Source organism: Salminus brasiliensis, chromosome 16 (assembly GCF_030463535.1).
Source record: "Salminus brasiliensis chromosome 16, fSalBra1.hap2, whole genome shotgun sequence".
In the NCBI taxonomy this organism is placed as follows: Eukaryota; Metazoa; Chordata; class Actinopteri; order Characiformes; family Bryconidae; genus Salminus; species Salminus brasiliensis.
The window spans coordinates 17,835,312-17,853,328 of record NC_132893.1 but is presented as its reverse complement, the minus strand read 5'-3'; the positions used below and the strand labels follow the sequence as shown (position 1 = coordinate 17,853,328).

At 38.4% G+C, this 18,017-nt stretch overlaps 1 protein-coding gene across 1 annotated transcript; it reads left to right on the top strand.

Annotated features, from left to right (window-relative positions):
• The first annotated feature begins 285 nt into the window (after positions 1-285).
• Positions 286-12,993, top strand: LOC140537258 (adhesion G-protein coupled receptor G2). The gene is made up of 13 exons (XM_072659581.1): positions 286-359; positions 1,272-1,452; positions 2,786-2,929; positions 4,429-4,557; positions 4,951-4,990; positions 5,117-5,246; positions 6,681-6,779; positions 6,947-7,218; positions 7,321-7,417; positions 8,072-8,355; positions 9,698-9,793; positions 10,822-10,926; positions 12,884-12,993. Exons 1-13 carry the CDS (start codon positions 286-288, stop codon positions 12,991-12,993), a joined length of 1,761 nt encoding a protein of 586 aa, XP_072515682.1.
• Positions 12,994-18,017: the final 5,024 nt, after the last annotated feature.

Here is an 18,017-nt window from a genome sequence, read left to right as displayed (position 1 = left end):
CCATCAGTTTCATCAGTCTAACTTTCAATGTAAACATATACTTATCATTTTAATTATACTTAAAAATAAGTAATTTACAAGTCATAAGTCATTTACATGAATGCAGCTGTGGGGCACAGTCACTAAGGTTTGAAAAACACAAAATGACATGGGGGGGGGGGGACTTGGAAAATATGTGCATTATATCTGTCTCCTGAGCTGATAGTATCTTCCAGCAGCCTTTTCAGTACATCTACACTTCCATGCACACTTACATTTGAGATAGAAGCAAACTCTAGCGATAATATGATTGTGAGGGCAGTTGTGCGGGACACACACCTGGAGTGGTGGGCAGCAACCTCTGCATCCAGTGAGAAATTGTGAGTTACAGTCCTTGAATACGAATGTTAAAAAAGGAGAGGCTGTTCCTTTACTCCCTCCACCCCCACTTCCTGCCAGTCCAGGGGATTGAACCAGCACCAGCAACTTCCAAGCCCCCTTCTCAGACCTTTAGGACACAGCTTCCCCCAATTGCATGCTTGTATTCATGGTCTTACAACTCAATATGTAAATAAAATAAAATATTTTGAGCGTTTATTGCTCGAAATGTACACTATATGGACAAAAGTATTGGGACACCCACTCATTTATTCACCCATTCATTTCTTCTGAAATCAAGGGTGTTTAAAAAAAAAGAGTTTATCTTTAGCGTTTGTTGGAGTAACTGTGTCTACTATCCAGAAAACCTTTCTACTACATTTTGGAGCATTGCTATGAGGATTTGATTGCATTCAGGATGTTGGACTTATTCCAACTCTATCTCATTCCGAAAGTATTAGATGGAGCACCATCATTCCAGAGAACATAGTTTCACTGCTCCACATCTCAGTGCTGTGGGGCTTTACACTCAAGCCATGGCATAAGTCATGGTGCCAATAGGTTTATGTTTACCTGCTCCAGAGAGTCCTATTTTATTGGCAGTACTTCTCTACTGGGACTATAGAACGTAAAGTATCTAAATGCATTAAAAGTGGTGTCCACAAACATTTGGACATATAGTGTATGATGTTTTAGGCATATGGACCAGCAACTAGACTGTTAGCAGAACATTAACAGCCCTAATGAGCAAATTCAAAGCAAAGTCAGGAGCTGAAAACAAGGCTAAGGCAAACACTTTTAAAAATTCTTTTCAAAATGTCCAGCTAAGAATTGTTTTGCTTTGTATATTACATAATGTAAGCTTGTCCTTTCATAACTTAACATGTCTACCTATCGTTTCATTGTCCCCCCAGTCAAGATCCAAATCTAAGTAAGGACATCATTGAGGGTTTGGAAAAACTGCTACAAATTTTGGAGATAAAAAATGACAGTGTGGTTATGCACTCAGAATCTATATCTGTGGCAGTAAAGAAAGTGAACGGGACTCACTTTCAGAAGACCTCCTTTACCGTCACTGGTCCCTCCAACCTGCAGGTAATGCTGAGCCAATCATGGAAAAACTATTATGGGTCACCTTTAGGAGTGTGGGAGAAACATGTACACAATGAAACGAGAAAAAAAAAACATTCAAATTTGACATAGAAACTGAGCTTAGATAGAGATCCTGATAAGGACCTCATCTGTAACAGTCTGTAAAGTCTAGTGCTTGCATTCTACTTTACGTTAATTTGCATTTTCTGTGGGACTGACTGACGCCATTGAAGCCTAGTGAAGCCATATTGTCTGGCATATAAAAAAAAAAATAATTATGTGAATCATGGGAAGTTGATATTTCACTTACAACAAATGGACACACTGCTGCGCAGTTGGAGGCGAAGTTGTGTGGATGAAAACAGAGCAGTCAGAATTCAAAGTTTGATCTGTCACATAAAATAAGAACAAATTTATAAAAATAAAAATAGCAAAACTAAATGGGTTGGCTTGGAGTAGTAGAGTACAGTAATATTGAGCTTGGGCGGTTTAGAGTAGTAGAGTACGGTAATATTGAGCTTGGGCGGCTCGGAGTAGTAGAGTACAGTAATATTGAGCTTGGGCGGCTCAGAGTAGTAGAGTACAGTAATATTGAGCTTGGGTGGCTTGGAGTAGTAGAATAGAGTACTATTGAGTTTGGGCGGCTCGGAGTAGTAGAGTAGAGTACTATTGAGCTTGGGCGGCTCGGAGTAGTAGAGTAGAGTACTATTGAGCTTGGGCGGCTCAGTCAGGCAGTAGTTCAGTCTCCCACGTTAAATATCTCGCCAGACTGGTTAGTGTTTAGTGTTGAGCGAGGTCTTGAGCTTGGTCGGACAGGATACAGCTTGGTTGAGCTAACCAAAATGTCTGATATTGGTTATCACTATGTGGTCTGCTAGACTGCTAGTAGTTGCGAGCCTGGACTAAGCCAGTGAGCAGTTCAACAGAGTCTTTTTGACTACTCTGAGATAAAGTACAAATGCTTCCAAAGTATTACTGTTACTTCACTCATTTAACAGCACAGTTATTATGTATTATTGAGCTGATAACACAACTACGTTCACAGCACCCACTTCAGTTGCTCTACCCCCCCTGAAACAACATCAAACTTTTTTTTCCTAGTCTTTCCGCTCTCCAGTCCGCCTCACCAGTACCACCCTGTAAGTGATCAGGTTATAAAGCTAATTAAAATAAAGAGGGGAAATGAAAAAGAAATAACATACGAAACACAGCTCACCCTGCTGAACTTAACTCACATGAACTTTTCAAATAAACAATTATTGTATATATTGTATATATACACACACTACATTTACACATAATAAAAGTAAATTCATTTTTCCTTATTGTATTGTAGATTGATGATGCTCCCACCAAAGGCTTAACCCCTCAGGCCAGTATCGTTCTCCCTGAATCCCTTATGGACAAACTGAGTCCCGAGAAGAGGCAACAGGCTTCCAGACTGCAATTTGTTTATCATCAAAATAATTTTCTTTTTCAGGTCTGTGTCATTCTTCATATTAGTTATTCATATTTAAAATCTCTAAGCGGTGTGGGTGGCAGGAGGAGCTTAGCCCTTCTAGAAGAAAACTGGGGGGGGGGGGGTAATATTGATTGACCATGGTGTTTGCAAAGTTCAGGCAGTCATTTGGTGTTGTTTGTCTCTTACACAGTGTTCCTCATTGAGGTCTGAGAGGCTTCACCCTATCCTTCTATCTTGTCTCTAGTTCTGTCTCTCTTTGAAGGTTAGATCTTTCCAGTTCCTGTTCAAAAGAAGGCAGTGAGGTTTCTCCCTCCTCTTCTTCTAGTTCACTTATTCTTCTTTAGGAAGAACCTTCCTCCCTTCCCTCCTTATTTCCTACCATAGCTTTGTTTGGGAGTCCGTGTTATTAGTTTGCCTCAGTTAAAAGAAGGCAGGCAGCCTCACCTGGCATCCTTTGTTCTGTTTTTCACCTCAAACCCTCCCCTAAAACAGGTGGGTTCGAGCAGCCTATTTCTTTTGGCAGCTTTTAGTTTGCACTTCTTCAAAGCCCTTTTTGAGGCATAGAAGTTTGTGAGAGCTGCTGTGACGCAGTGGTAAAGCACCTGGTCTCTGATCCCAGGGACCTGGGTTTGTTCCACGCTGGTAGTGGGGGATATCATTTAAGTTCTGTTAAAAATCCCTTTCTGTTCCACGTCTTGACAGCTAAGCGTTTGGGTTATATTCTATTGCCAACTCTTCATGTTGCATAATGTGCATTTTTTATGTGTTTGTGTCTGTGTCTATTTGGTTTTCTTGGTTTCATGTCTGCTTTGGTTACTACTGTATTCATGCTGTTACTGAGACATAGTCCTGTTAAACCCGGGAAGCTCCTGTTTCGTTAAGAGGCCCTTTAAATTTTATGGTTTTGTTATGGTGCTGAAGTTTGCCCATTGGTTTAAACAGTGCAGCCTGTGTCTGCTTCAGCAAGGTGGACCAGAAATCTAAAGAAGGCCATGGTGAATAAGACACAGTCATCAGCATTGTTTCATTTCAGAACAGCATATTCTATTTGTGTACCAGTGACCATGTATGTATGAATGGTTGCATGTACTCTATATTGCCATAAGTATTCACTCACCCATCCAAATCATTGAATTCAGGTGTTCCATTCAATTCCATGGCCACATACAGTATGTATAAAACCAAGCACCTAGGCATGCAGACTGCTTCTACAAACATGGGTGAAAGAATAAGCTGAGAGATGTGGAACCCGACGTGGTCACATTTGACGTGTTCTGCGATCTGAGAGGTTTTTGTGCTCATCACAATTGTGCAGAGCGGTTATCGATGTTACCGTAGTCTTTCTGTCGGCTTGAGCCAGTCTGACCATTTTCGCCACCTCTTCGGTCAATAAGGCTTTTGTGTGTTTTTCTGTGTGCACAACTGCTGCTCACTTGCAGCTCCTCCAAGCATGCAGAGCTCAGGTTTGTATGACACTGATGTATGCATTACTGCCATATCTGTTTGGATGTTTTTAGAACAGTAAAACATTGGACAATGAAACCCGGGTGATCAGTGGAGTTCTGGGCTTGAGTGTGTCCAACCTGACTATCACCAATCTAAAGGAGAACATAATGATTACCCTTAGGACCACACAGAGTGTCACGGTCAGTAAAAGAACCCTAGTTTTGAAGTTTGCTCCTGCTCAGTTGCACATTATGTTGCATATTCACTTTGCACTTGTTGCACTTTACCCTTGACAATTCACCCCTGCATTGCTTATTTTTTCTGTTTTGTGTACATTTAGTGTATATATTGCTGTTCTTATATATATATATATATATATATATATATATATATATATTCTATTATATATTATCTGTATATATTTTATTCTTTACTTAAATAAGGTTATTTTTTCTATTTTTTCTATTCTATTCTGTTGTTTTATGTAAGCAGACAGTTATCAAAGCATTTCACTGCTAGTTGCACTGTGTATAACTGTGTATGTAACAACCTTGAACTTAATTGTGCTGCTTTCAATCTGTTGATAGAAGAAGGACAACGTATCCTGTACCTTTTGGGATTTGAAACAAAACAGTGAGAGCTGTTATACTATATTATTCAGTCACATGATTTAAACAGTACAGTGTTACTCTTTGTGTTTCAGTGTCTAATAGATGTTTCTTATGGAGGGATGCATTGCTTTGTTTGATTTATTGCCAGATGGGTTTGGGGGCTGGAGTGTTGATGGCTGCACTGTGCTGAATTCGACAGAGAAAGAGACGGTGTGCAGCTGTAACCATCTGACAAATTTTGGTATTCTGCTGGTAAGAGAGAGCTCATTTTGCATTTCGTAAGCATTGTAACTTAAATTGTGTAGTTGCTAGGTCTTTAATTTCTGGCAAAGCTGGCATCCTATGACAGAGTTATGTTTAAAGGTACCAATAAATCCAGTATTTTATATTGTTCTTTAAAGGCTAAATAGAAGGTGTGTGACTTTGGTTGGGTAGAATTGTGTATGATTTGATTAACTTGGCTCTAATTAATTTGATTAACTTGGCAAGGAATTAATTTATAAAGTATTGTAATGTATACAGATTTGTCTGTGACAGGGTCTGACATTTTGGGAGTGAAATATAATGTAAAACTGTATTTAAATTATTAAAGCATTAATACATGTTAAGATGGTATGATATGTGTTTCTCATAGTTCAACCTATCTCTCACAAAAAACATAACTCTACAGCCATAGTTACCACCATAGTTTTTAAAGCAGGTGTAATTTAAGAGTAAAGATGGGATGGGACGAAGGTATAAAATATCTTTGTTGTTGCACAACAACCAAACTGGTTGGTTTTGTCAGCTGTGGACAAAAACAGCAGAAATCAGACATTACAGAGTACAGAGCCAAAATCAGATTCTTTAACTGCTGCTGTGTTTGCCGTTTGTTGTTGCTGCGTCACATTTACACAGAGACTCTGAGCTAACTCTAAGTTACTCGAACTCTAAGTTTTCCTCTTCCTCCTTCCTGGAACTTTCCGGTCCACCTTAAATAATGCAGTAGTGACACTCTGCTGTTGAAATGTACATAATGTGACTGCAGCACTATTTAAGGTGGAATGGAGAGCTAGAATTAGAAGCCAACTCTTGCTTTTGTGTTTGGCTGTGAAATGGTAACGGCACCGCACTTAGCAGTTCAAATAAATTTTTTTGTTTTTGTTTTACTCCCAAATAAACTCGGTCTAGGGTAGTTTTTGCTGAGGATCATGTGTAGTAATGGCATCTAAAGGATGCAAGATGACACTTGTGAAAAGTGACCCGTTAAAAATGCTTGGAGTCAGTGGATTGAATCTGGACATCCCTACTCTCCAGTGTTACTGATCCATAGTCTGAAAAGGATCATTTCTGAAAATTCAGACTACATGTAAAAAAAAAACAAAAAAACACACCAGAATTCCTTGGAGTGGCATCTTTAGGGATTAAAAGGCATTTGCTGGGTGTAAATAAATGCTTAATTAACATTAACATTGTTATTCAGCATTGAAAGATGGATTATTTAATTTTCATCTTAAAGTTCATCTTAAAAGTTCATCTTAACAGCTAAATATACACATCACAGATTGGAAATTTGTATAGCATACATTCATTCTGTTTATTCATGGACATTCTACTTATTTTTTTGGTGGACCACCTCCCAGCTGGGTGCCCCTAGATTGGTCCCAATACCTTTTTAATTCCACTCTTAACATTTTTTTCTATGATATTTTTCTTTTTCAGAACATTTCTAGCCATGCGCAATCTAAAATCCTGGACACCTTCACCTACATTGGCTGTGGCTTGTCCTCCATTTTTCTCACGGTGACCTTGATTGTGTATCTGCGGTTTAGGTGAGTTTTATAGCTTTACAGCCAATTTATATCCATTGAGAAAGTGTTAGTTGGGCAATGTTGAATTATACTCTGATATAATTTCATATAACTAATGGAAGTTTTGGAAATAAGTTAAAATTTGCATGTTACAACAGAAAACAACATTATCTCTGCCTCTTGCCTAGGAAACTACGAAAAGCCATCCCAAATAAAATCCTTATTCAGTTGTGTGTGGCTCTACTGCTCTTGAACCTGGTGTTCCTCTTGGACTCATTACTGGCTAAGGAGCTCTACAATGCGGGCCTCTGCATCTCCACTGCCTTCTTCTTAAGCTACGTCCTTTTGGCCTCTTTTACGTGGATGTCCCTGGAGTCTTTACACATGTACCTGACTATTGTCAAAGTGTTCAACAACTACATCCCCCACTTCATGATCAAGTTAACAGTTATTGGATGGGGTATGCGGTTATGCACTTTTTTACTGATGTTGAGAATATTGTGTATTTCACAAATTCAGAGGAGTGAAAATGTACAGTAAAACCATTCTTTCTTTTTCAAAGGAATTCCTTTGGTTGTGGTCACCATTCCTACAGCTATTAACAGAAAAGCCTTTGGACTGAACAACATTACATCGGATGATGGATCCCTGTCGAACTTGCAAGTAGCATCTGTTCATTCGTTCATTAAATACATGGATCAGACCGTAAGAGTTCAGTGTGTCATGCATGCATTTCAAATAGAAAATGTATATAGAAATACATATCATGCAGAGGCTTGGAATGATGTCTTCATATTGCTGTTAATCATTGGGTGCTATGCGAGCAGCATTGATCACAGAGGCCTACTAATCAGCGCAACTACTGTTCACCAAAGTTGACAGCCTTGCCTGTTATTTCTGATTTATCATGTAAAGATCACTCATAAGCAAGTATAAACAGGCCAGATGTAGTAAATGTATAGTATGAGTAGTACAGCAATTCTGAGCTTTCAGTTATTGTGGTGTTGGCAGTTGCTTTGCTTTCACCAATGAGGACGTGTGCATGCCAGTAGTCTTCTGGCGGTATATTCAAAATGACCAGTGGATTTCTATTCCTCCAGTGAAATAGTCACTAGGGGGCTTCTGAAAATACAGGTCTACAGGTTAAAGCAGTGGGTTTAGTAAGCTTGTAGGGATGGATACTAACAGTAAAGACTGAGAAGCAGGCATCTGACGGCGTGTGCCTGGAAAGCTGTCTCTCACACTTATTCAAGTATTACATTGATCCATTTCTCACCTAATAAAATTGTTTTGTAACATCTTTCCCCACACAGCTGCTGGTGGACAGACAGTAGCATCCAAACTGTGGTGTTGACATATTTCTGTGTTACCTATCTGCTGAACTTCGCCATGTTCATAGTGGTGATGGTACTGCTGTGTCGTATTAAGCGAAGAAACCCCCACTCCGTACGCAATCGAACCATGCTGCAGGACATCTGGAGTGGGACAGCGCTTGCTGTTCTCCTTGGGCTCACCTGGGTCTTTGGTTTGTTTTCTGCCTGGGAATCGGTTAACTCGGTCACCGCGTACCTGTTTACCATCTGCAATTCGTTGCAAGGTAGGCATTCTTGGGTCCCATTGAACACATTTATTTAGTATGTGATGTACTCAAGTTAAATAACCTTTAAAATGTAACATATTATATACCTGCTATATGTTATATTCTGACCTCAGAATTTAACACTAATGTTTACTATGCCTCGTTGGAGCCTTGTTGAATACTCTGTTGTGGCCTAATTTAATACACAGTTGTGGAACATGACCACTTGTGGTTCAGGGCATGCTCACACAGCACACACTGCATATCATGAAAACATGTATCTCCAAAATGGGGACTTTACAGGAGAAGGCAAAAATGTTCTTAACTTGGATGTCAAAGTAAACTTAGATGGAGTTTATTCCAAGTTATTTAGGGCATTTCTATTGGAACATTCATGCAGAATTATTTACACAGTGTACAGAACAGATACAGGGTTCAAACCATGGAGAAAACTAAAAACTGAAAAAATACAATTTTTCATTGGACGGCAGCAATATGGCCCATTCTAGAATTGCGATTACATTTCAAGTAGAATAGTAACAGAGCTTTTTTACCATTTTGTGCTAACCTCAAACTGGATTCCATCCAGAACATCTAAGCATCTAAGAACAGATTTTTTCGGATTTTCATTATTTTTTAGAAAACAAATGGGAGATTCACTAAAAACAGTAAAATATTTGCCCAATAATTAATATACTGTTGATAATTTTACAAAATAATGAGATTTGAAGTTGTTTCACATATCTCACTGCATTCCACATGTTTCCCACCAGAGAAAGTGATGTCAGTGGGTGCAGGTCACATATTTTGTATTACGTTTTTGCAGATTTCATGCAGTTTTATGTCAATAGAGCTAATAAAGTTGACCAGTACATTGGGACAGACAAAAAAATTAATGACTGAAATGACATGTTCTACAGAAAATTGATATTCTGTGCAATTTACTTTATACCTGTTAATAGAGTGAGCACAAAAACTGATAATTGGACTGATAAAATTCATATTGAAGGTATAAATGAGGTGAAAACCGTCAATAGTGGGTTGGCTGGGAGTCATTTAGTTCATGTTTTGTGTGAAAATTGTACCTAAAATATACATCAAGCATTATTAATAGTGAAAAGTTAATCTAATTAGTTATTAACAATTTAATGAAGATTGTCAAATGTACCGCAGTTCTAGAATGTCTCATATATCATATGTTTTCTCCATTCTTACTGGTGCCACCCCAAGGGTGTAAGGGCTGTAATCAATTTGCCAGTCAAATAAAAGAACTGCTGATGCTGCAGAACCAATTAGTAGAAAACTAATAATCTCTATGGAAGGAGGACACTGATATTCAGATCGCTTGCTGTTTTCTCAGGGTTTTTCATCTTTGTGTTCCGCTGTGCTATGAAAGAAGACATCAGAAGACAGTGGAGGAAGTACTTCTGCTGTGGAATATTGAAAAATATCCCAGGTTTGTTTATAGTAGCCTACTAACCAAACATGGGTAATTGTTTTCACTAAATGTGGATGTGAGACTTTTGCATTTTGAAAAAATATTGGCACCCCAGGACAAATGGTTTGGTATTCATGCTGAGAAAAAGTCTGCAAAGATTGCGACAAGTGATTGTTCAAAATGTGATAAAAGGACCTATATCAATTTCCAAACAAAGCAGACCCCTAGGTACAAGCGTTAGCCTGCACTACACATCAACATCTGAATGAACAACAATCTCCTAAACTATAGTATGACACCCAGGAGGACCATACTGTTGACACAGTGACATCCAAAAGCCATACTAGAGTTTACCTGAAGAACTTACCTGAGGATGCTGTCCTTCTGGGGGAACATCCTATAGACCAAATAGAGCTTTTTGGGAAAGTGCATCATTGTACCATAGTGAAATGAGGCCTTCAAAGAAAAGAACATGGCCCCTACTGTGAAACATGGTGTAGGTTCAGATTAGGAGTTGCTTAGACTGTGTGCATGGAATTATGAAATCTGAAGACTACTAATACATTTTAGAGCATGATATAGGCCCCAGTGTCAGAAAGCTGGGTCTCCACCAGAGCTCATATGAGTCTTCCAGCAAAAGTAACCCCAAGCATGCCTTAAAAACCAGATCCGGTTTCAGAAAGCACTGAAGTGTTCAACAATGAGTCCAGATCTGTGGAGAGGTCTCAACACAGCCGTTGGGGGAAGGTACCTTTCAAGTTCAAGAGACCTGGAGCAGTGACCTAAAAAAGAGTGGTTTAAAATTCTAGTCGAGAGGTTGATTTCAGTCCATTTCTGGAATTCTGTGGGGAATGAGATCAGATTTGACTTCTTTTCCTCTGATGTTTCATGTTGTTCCAATGCAGAACCAAGAAATAAACAAAACGAAGCATTTGTGGCAATTTTGGGCTTTCGATTAATAATTTCTGGGTAAGTAAAAAAGTAGCTACACCTTGCAGTAACTTACCTACAAAGTTTCGTTTCTTGTTTTATTTAAAAAATTATAGGAAGGCTCTTGAGTGGGGTTACCTCAGTCGTATCATTCAGTGCTTCCTCAGCCACCCTGGAAATAAAGGACTCCAAATCAAAATCTCCCAGCTCCTCAAACTTTAGTGAGTACTAACCATGTTGTGCTTGTCTTCAGTTGGATGTTACTGACCTAGAACATACAAGCAGCCGAGGCACAAGTGTAGCATGTGTTTTAATGGAAGTGGACAACAGAGGACGTCCACCGTTATCCCCTCTTGTCTCAAAAAGCTTCAGCAAACACTGTAATGTAACCTAACTGTAGCTTACATCCAGAATACTTGCCTGCTGAGGGCCCTATCTTACACCTTGCGTGAGGCGCCTGAGGATGCTCATTACTATCTTACACCCTGCCAACAGTCTATTTTCACACCTGGGTCATTTAAATAGCAACGGTGCTTGTGAATATATCTATGTCAGTGGGTGTGGTGGTCTCGAAATGAGGTGTGTTCAGGTAAATTTCTGGCATATTGCTGCCTTGGAAACGGAAAAACACAGATACGCTATCTTGGCAGTGAATTGTCAACACCCCTGCTTGTTAGACACACAAGGACATGCAACAAATTCATAACACATGTCGGTTGGCAGCTATGCAAACTTTTACATCAACAATATATTCCTGCTGTTCCCGTAAATGACCTGTTTGCGTGCCTTCAGAACGTAAACAAGCAGGTCAGTTTCCTCTAAGAAGCGTTGGACACGTCCAGGTAGCTGCGTCATTGAATTGGAAATCCGACAAAGTCAGACTGCACCTGGCTTCTAAAGGGAATGGCAGGTGACACGCTGATTGGTTAAGCCCACACAGGTCACAGTGTCCAGGATTGATTATCCAGGGTAGTTTATCGTACAAATGGTGATATTTATGTTGCATCTCTAACCACATGTTTCTATATTTTATTCTATATTCTTATTATATTTATTCTACACACTGACTGTATTTCTACTGGAGGTGCACTATTTTTGGCATACTGTTTTGTGTGGTAGTACAGTTTGGGATGCATAATTTTTGTGGCCAACAAAAATTATCCGGTCGGAATCCTTCACATTTAGTCCTTTGGTTATTTCTCTGCACACCCCCACAAACTCTGATGAAGTCAACACGAATCAGAAATCAGAACGCCTCTTCTTCAGTAACATGACGCATTTCCAAGGGAAACGGGACACACAGCCTGGAAATAGAACCCTATCGTGAACAGCATGCGATCAATTGTGGAAGACTAGCTTTCTCCTCCAGCACCCTATCAACACCTGCATTGGACTGGCGTTAAATACTGCTAGGACAGGGGGCATTGGAGAAGATGAGGGGAGGAGGGGGGGTTGTTCCAGATATAGGTTATCCATTGCTTTACGTTTAATGTGACTTAGGACAAGGTGAAAAATTACCATTTTGATTTTCATTGACATTATGGACATTGACTGTCCACTAGAACTGAATCCTTTATTATGCTGGAGTTTTATTGTGAAAACGTACTCCTCTTTCTCCAGCACTTCTGAAGCTAGTTTTAGAGTGTATTTTAATAGCTACAGCTGTTTTGCTCTGCTCTCGAACAGTTAAAGTTTGTAATCAGTTAAAATCAGTTTGTATTCAAGCGTACCATAATGCGTCACAGCAAGCCAGACATGTCTGGAACGGGAGCAGGAAAATAACACAAGAAGAAGGTCCTGTGTTCTGGAGTATTGCAGATTTCATCCAGACTGTATACCAGGTTAACATCTGGCTCTGGGAGCTGTTTAGCTCAAACTTGCATAGTAACATTCACCTAATTGTTGGATCAGATCAGTTGGATCACATTCTCACCACAAATATATAATGGATATATAAAAAAAAGTGTATTCCTGGAATTGAACTGAATTACTGGAGGCTGTATTGTAATATTGATTTTTAATAAACCCTCTTAAGTGAGTCCCTTAAACCCTTTTTTTCAGGCCTGTAATGCATAGCTGTGTATTTTACCTCTACATCCAAGTATTTGGATTGAATAATGACAGTGTAACAGTATTGTTTAGTGTAACATTTATTTTTACTTGTGTCTGTACTTGCAGGTGGACTCTGTACTGAGAGCAAGATCCCTGAGGATCCCACCTCAGATCTTACAATGAGCAAAAATCGTAAGTGTCCTGACATGAGGGATTATGATATAGGGAATAAATAAAAATACCATTAACTTGTAAAAGGTATTCAAATTTCAGCATCCCAGCATCCCAGCATCAACATATCAACACATTGTGAGCCTGTCCTGGAATTTCTAGGCGGGAGAACACATAACTGTGTGATATGCCTAATACCTAAGCCTAACTTGAGGAATCAGGTTTTTTTTTTATAATATCTCTGTGTAGGTTTGAGAACTTTAGTCTTGAACATGACAAAGCTTTCACACAGTAGCTTCAGTAGAGAAAAGCAACTTTTTAATAATAATAGAGATAAATAGAAGGATCAGTCATTGGGCTGGATTAAGGGAGCTAAGAGAGGAGCAGAGGTGTGTTGGTGTGAGAGAGAGAGGGATGAAAAAGGGGTAAGAAAGTGTTATGTGAGTTAGTTGTGAGATTTAATTAAAGTGTACTCTATCCTTTGAGCTCAACACTATATATATATATATATATATATATATATATATATATATATATATACACACTAAATATGCTACATATATATATAACAGCACAAAAAGTAAGGAAATTTGTGTTTGGTAGATTTCTTTGTTGTAACAATGCTTTTGGCAATAAATCTAATAATGTTGTTTATATATTAGTGCTGTCAATGCACATGGTTAATCTTCACACTTAAGCATGTTAACCTCTTTTTTATGCACAAATTAATCATCTTACAGAATTTAAGAAGTGTCAGTAAAGCACCTTTCCTCTTCACACTGTTGTTAAATGTTGTAAATAAGTTATTTGTAGTATTAGTGTCTTAAAACTCAAAAGAACTTGACTAGTTTCACCCTGCTGGAGAATGACTTAGCAAAACCACTTGCTGAGCAGATTAATAAATAAACATCCAATGAGGTTAGTTTTAGTTTTAGTTTATATATTTAAATATGAGGAAAATGTTTTTCTCCCTTTAACCAAATTTCTAGCCCACTTACAGTAATTTCCAATTCCCACCCAGGAACTAGGACTTCCTTTATTGCACAATGCCACCGGCGCTGGGAGGATGAAGGCTAGCATGTGCATCACCTGAGCCACAACTAGCCAGCCAACTACATCCTTTCGAACTGCCACTGATGCTACTCTGTTGGACAGCTGAAGAGAATTAGGAAAGTGAAGCTTCTTGGACTCTTAGCCATGGATGGCTGTGGCATCACTGGAGACTGAACCTGTGATATTTCAATAAGAGTGGTGATCATGGGTGCCATTTTTCTTCTTCTTACCGCAACTAACAGATTGTGTAATTGATTGCATATATGATAAAAAGGTGTACGGTAGTTCTCTTGTGTTTGTGTTGTGTGTATAGTGTATACATCCATATGCATCCTCATCGCATTACACATCGTTCTGTACAGTTTTCACCTACACATATTATTGGCACAATGAAATGTAAGTGCTGATTTTTTACAAAAGTAAACATGTGGTAGAATAACTTATTTTTTAATGTTTTGCATTACATTGATTCTTTGGATCCTCGCCCTTTTTTTCTTTCATAATGATAATAATAAACATACTTACGAAACCCATTGCTTTGCTTTATAGAGTGGTACTGAAGTTCACAAGTCATAAAATAAAACTTTTTTTCTGTTACCGCTGCTGTTTGTTTATGGCAATAAAAAAAAAAATCTATTACAATAATCTTTGATGGAGTGCTAGTGAGGTGCACAACCCCTTGGCTATTTTGAGCTTTAAAATCAGGTCAAATGACTTTGAGATCTATCCTAAAAGATAGATAGGCCACCAGGTAAGAGTTAATTAGTGCAATTCAAAGGGGTCTAGTTTCTAGGACCACCACAGAACAGGTATTTTTTATGACCCTCCCAAATAGGTGGATTCAAGGTGGTCATGTGGGGTCCTGACCATTGAGGAACAGGGAGAAAAGAAGGATAATAAAGTGTGCAGAGAAACAGATGGACTGCAGTCTGTAATTTTAGAACTAGAAGAGAAGAGAAGAATAGAGAAAGAAATAGTTTAAAGAACAGAGTTTGGATCCAGCTTCCCCCAAAGGCATAACATATATGCATTTGTTCAGTACCATCAGCAGCTCACCTGATTTAACATAATGGAGAATTCTATTAGATTTTGGCATTGACGTGTGTTTACTTTAATAATAGATTCTTAAGTATGATATATGTTCAAAAGTATTCACACACCCATACATTCAAATGAGTGAATTCAGCTCTATCAATTTAAACCACAAAGCTTGTATAATCTCCTTAGAACGCCATTGTCAGTGGAACGATACATCCTGGAACAGCTACACATGACCCTAATGCCAATGTCTGGTGCCAAGCATTAACCCATAGTAACCCACAGTTGCTTTTTTTGTGGCTTCTTGGAAAACTTTTAGTGTGTTTCCCCTGCTGCTGACTGCAGGAGCACCTTTCAACCCTTCAACCTTTTCTGAAATGCTCCATCCAATGCCATCATCTGGCCATAATAATATGGTTCTTGTCAAAGTTGCTCAGGTCTTCCTTCCTGCCAATTTGTGGTCTCTCTGATACCTGACACCTCTTTGGACCACATACTGACAGATCTTATGCACTTTCAGAATCTAGAAACTCCTTATTCTGTTATGTAGTAATGAAGGAACAGGCCACAGACTCAAAAGTACCTTAACTACTGATGGATAAGCCATGAAACTGCAAATCAGTCACATTACTTTTTGAGCCTGTAAAAATGGAGGATGATGTGCAAAAAGGGCCGTAAGTGCTAAACATTTAATGCAAGTTTCCCACTGAATTAAAGCTAAATCACACCTTCGGTGCTCTATTTTAAATACACAGTGGTGGTGCAGAGAGGTCCTGTCACTGTCCACATACTTATGGATCTGACTGTATGAGGACTTGAGGCTGCTTACACTGTTTGGCTGTATTTTTTAATATGCAGCAAGATTGACCAAGCCACTTTTATTACATATATACAAGAAAATACTGACACCAACTGCTGACCCTTAAAACCTCAAAAACAGCAGTTTGTGAAGCCGAATGGGACTGATTCATGAGTTATGAGTTAATGAGTTAACTGTAAATATAAACTGTAAATGTAAAGTTTGTACATATAAGGTTTAATAATAATAATAAGGTTTCTAAGTACTCAAGTACTCAAATCTGCTAACTTATGTAGAACGTTTAGGCTTATAGAATGTTTTGTGAACGCCCTAAAAAAATTGTTTATGCTAAAAGTTGAATTTGAGCTTTTTACATTTGATAGGCACTTTGTAAAGAGGTAATGTAAGTTCATCTTTTTTATTATTAGTGCAAATTCAGAACATGTTCTATTTTATCGTGAAAGAAAATGCATTGGGAAAATGTTTTATGATGCATTTATTAAATATGAATCTGAGATTAGTTTTATCAGTATTTTACTGTTTTGTATTTTTACTAGCACTGGGAAATCATTTCCATAACGTAAGTGTCTGTCTAACTGGAAATGTTGTGTAAGAAACGCTCTAATAACATTGTGATGCAACATGTCATAACACATCACACGTTCTAATGTTCCTAGAACATTATTTCTGTAACCTTCCACGTACCTTTTAAAAACATTGATGGATGCTCCAGTAGCGGTCTCTGCTAGCTGGGCACACTCAACAACCCAGCACTCCTCTGAGCGGCTGGCTGAGGATGTGAAAATGAAATTAATCTAAACTACAAAGCCTAAATAATAATAATAACTGAAATATAGGATTTTGAATATCATTAAATATTGGAAGTAAATGTGACAGTCAGTCCAAAAACTTCTACAACAGTACAATTACCCAAAACTTACCTCCGAAAAGTAACAGCTCTTTAACGTGCTGTGTTTGCTAAATCACAGAACTTGAAACGTTTTGTAAGAAAGAGTGGGAGTTGGTAGAGAAGCACCGCTGGAGAACCAGCTGCAGTTCTAGACCAGCAGTTCCAAGACGTGCTGTTGTTTTAGACGTTAAAAGGGAACGCTGTTCCAGGTTTATATTTAACGTTAAAAGTGACTCCTACTAGAGCTTGGTGAAGACAGTGCTATGTATATTGTATAAATTGCCCAAATATGAATAATGTTTATCTGTAATCACTTAAATTTTTTACATTTACAGCATTTAGCAGACGCTCTTATCCAGAGCAACTTACAAGGTTACCTGTATTGTACAACGTAGTGTTAGGAGTCTGGCCCAAGGACTCTTTTTGGTGTAGCGCAGCACAGTCACCCAGACCAGGAATCGAACCCTGGTCTCCCACATGGTGTTGTAACTCAGTGGTAGGTAGTGGTGTTATCTGTTGCGCCACACTAACCACTGCAATCCACTTCATGTCCCAGAAATCCAGAAATGTTATAAATGATGTTATAAAGGTTTTAAATGCCTTAAATGACTTTAATAGTATTTACTGTTTTCTTCTACAAGAGAATCTCGTTACGACCTGTTGTAAAAAATCAGGAATACAGATGAGCTGATTTTTAAATAAATGCTATTAACAATCATAATCAGGTCACTGACTATTGATATCCGAACCGTTTCAGTCAAGTTTAAATACACTTTTTTCATTTTTACAAGATTTTAAGCGAGTTTGTAAACCAAGTGATTTATTTTTGATACCAAAATCTGTATAAAGCGTTACTGCTTATACAGACAGGAAAAGTCGAAAAATACGCTAGCATAACTTAAGCGTGTTCGCTTAATGCGAAGGAGCTAACATTCAGTTAATAAAAACAACGGATAGTTAGGTGAGGTAGTTTAGCGGGCTTTAGTAAGATTTAGTAATAGTAACACAGCTTTTTGCTAACATTAACGCCTTTAGTTGGTCTAGAACTGCGGATGGCTCTCCGGCTCTGTAGATGATGTTGAGTTAGTAGGTTGCCATACCTTTGCACCAATAACTTATTGTCCCCTCTATTTTTTAAGTTAATTCAATGCAAAGTAACCGTGTGCTGACTTTTGCAGAAAATTCCAGCAATCAAACTTTAACAATTAACAAAATATGTAGCTTGGCAAAGCAGTGCCCAGACTTATTTATATACGTCACAATATAATTTATTCCCCATTTGTCTATAA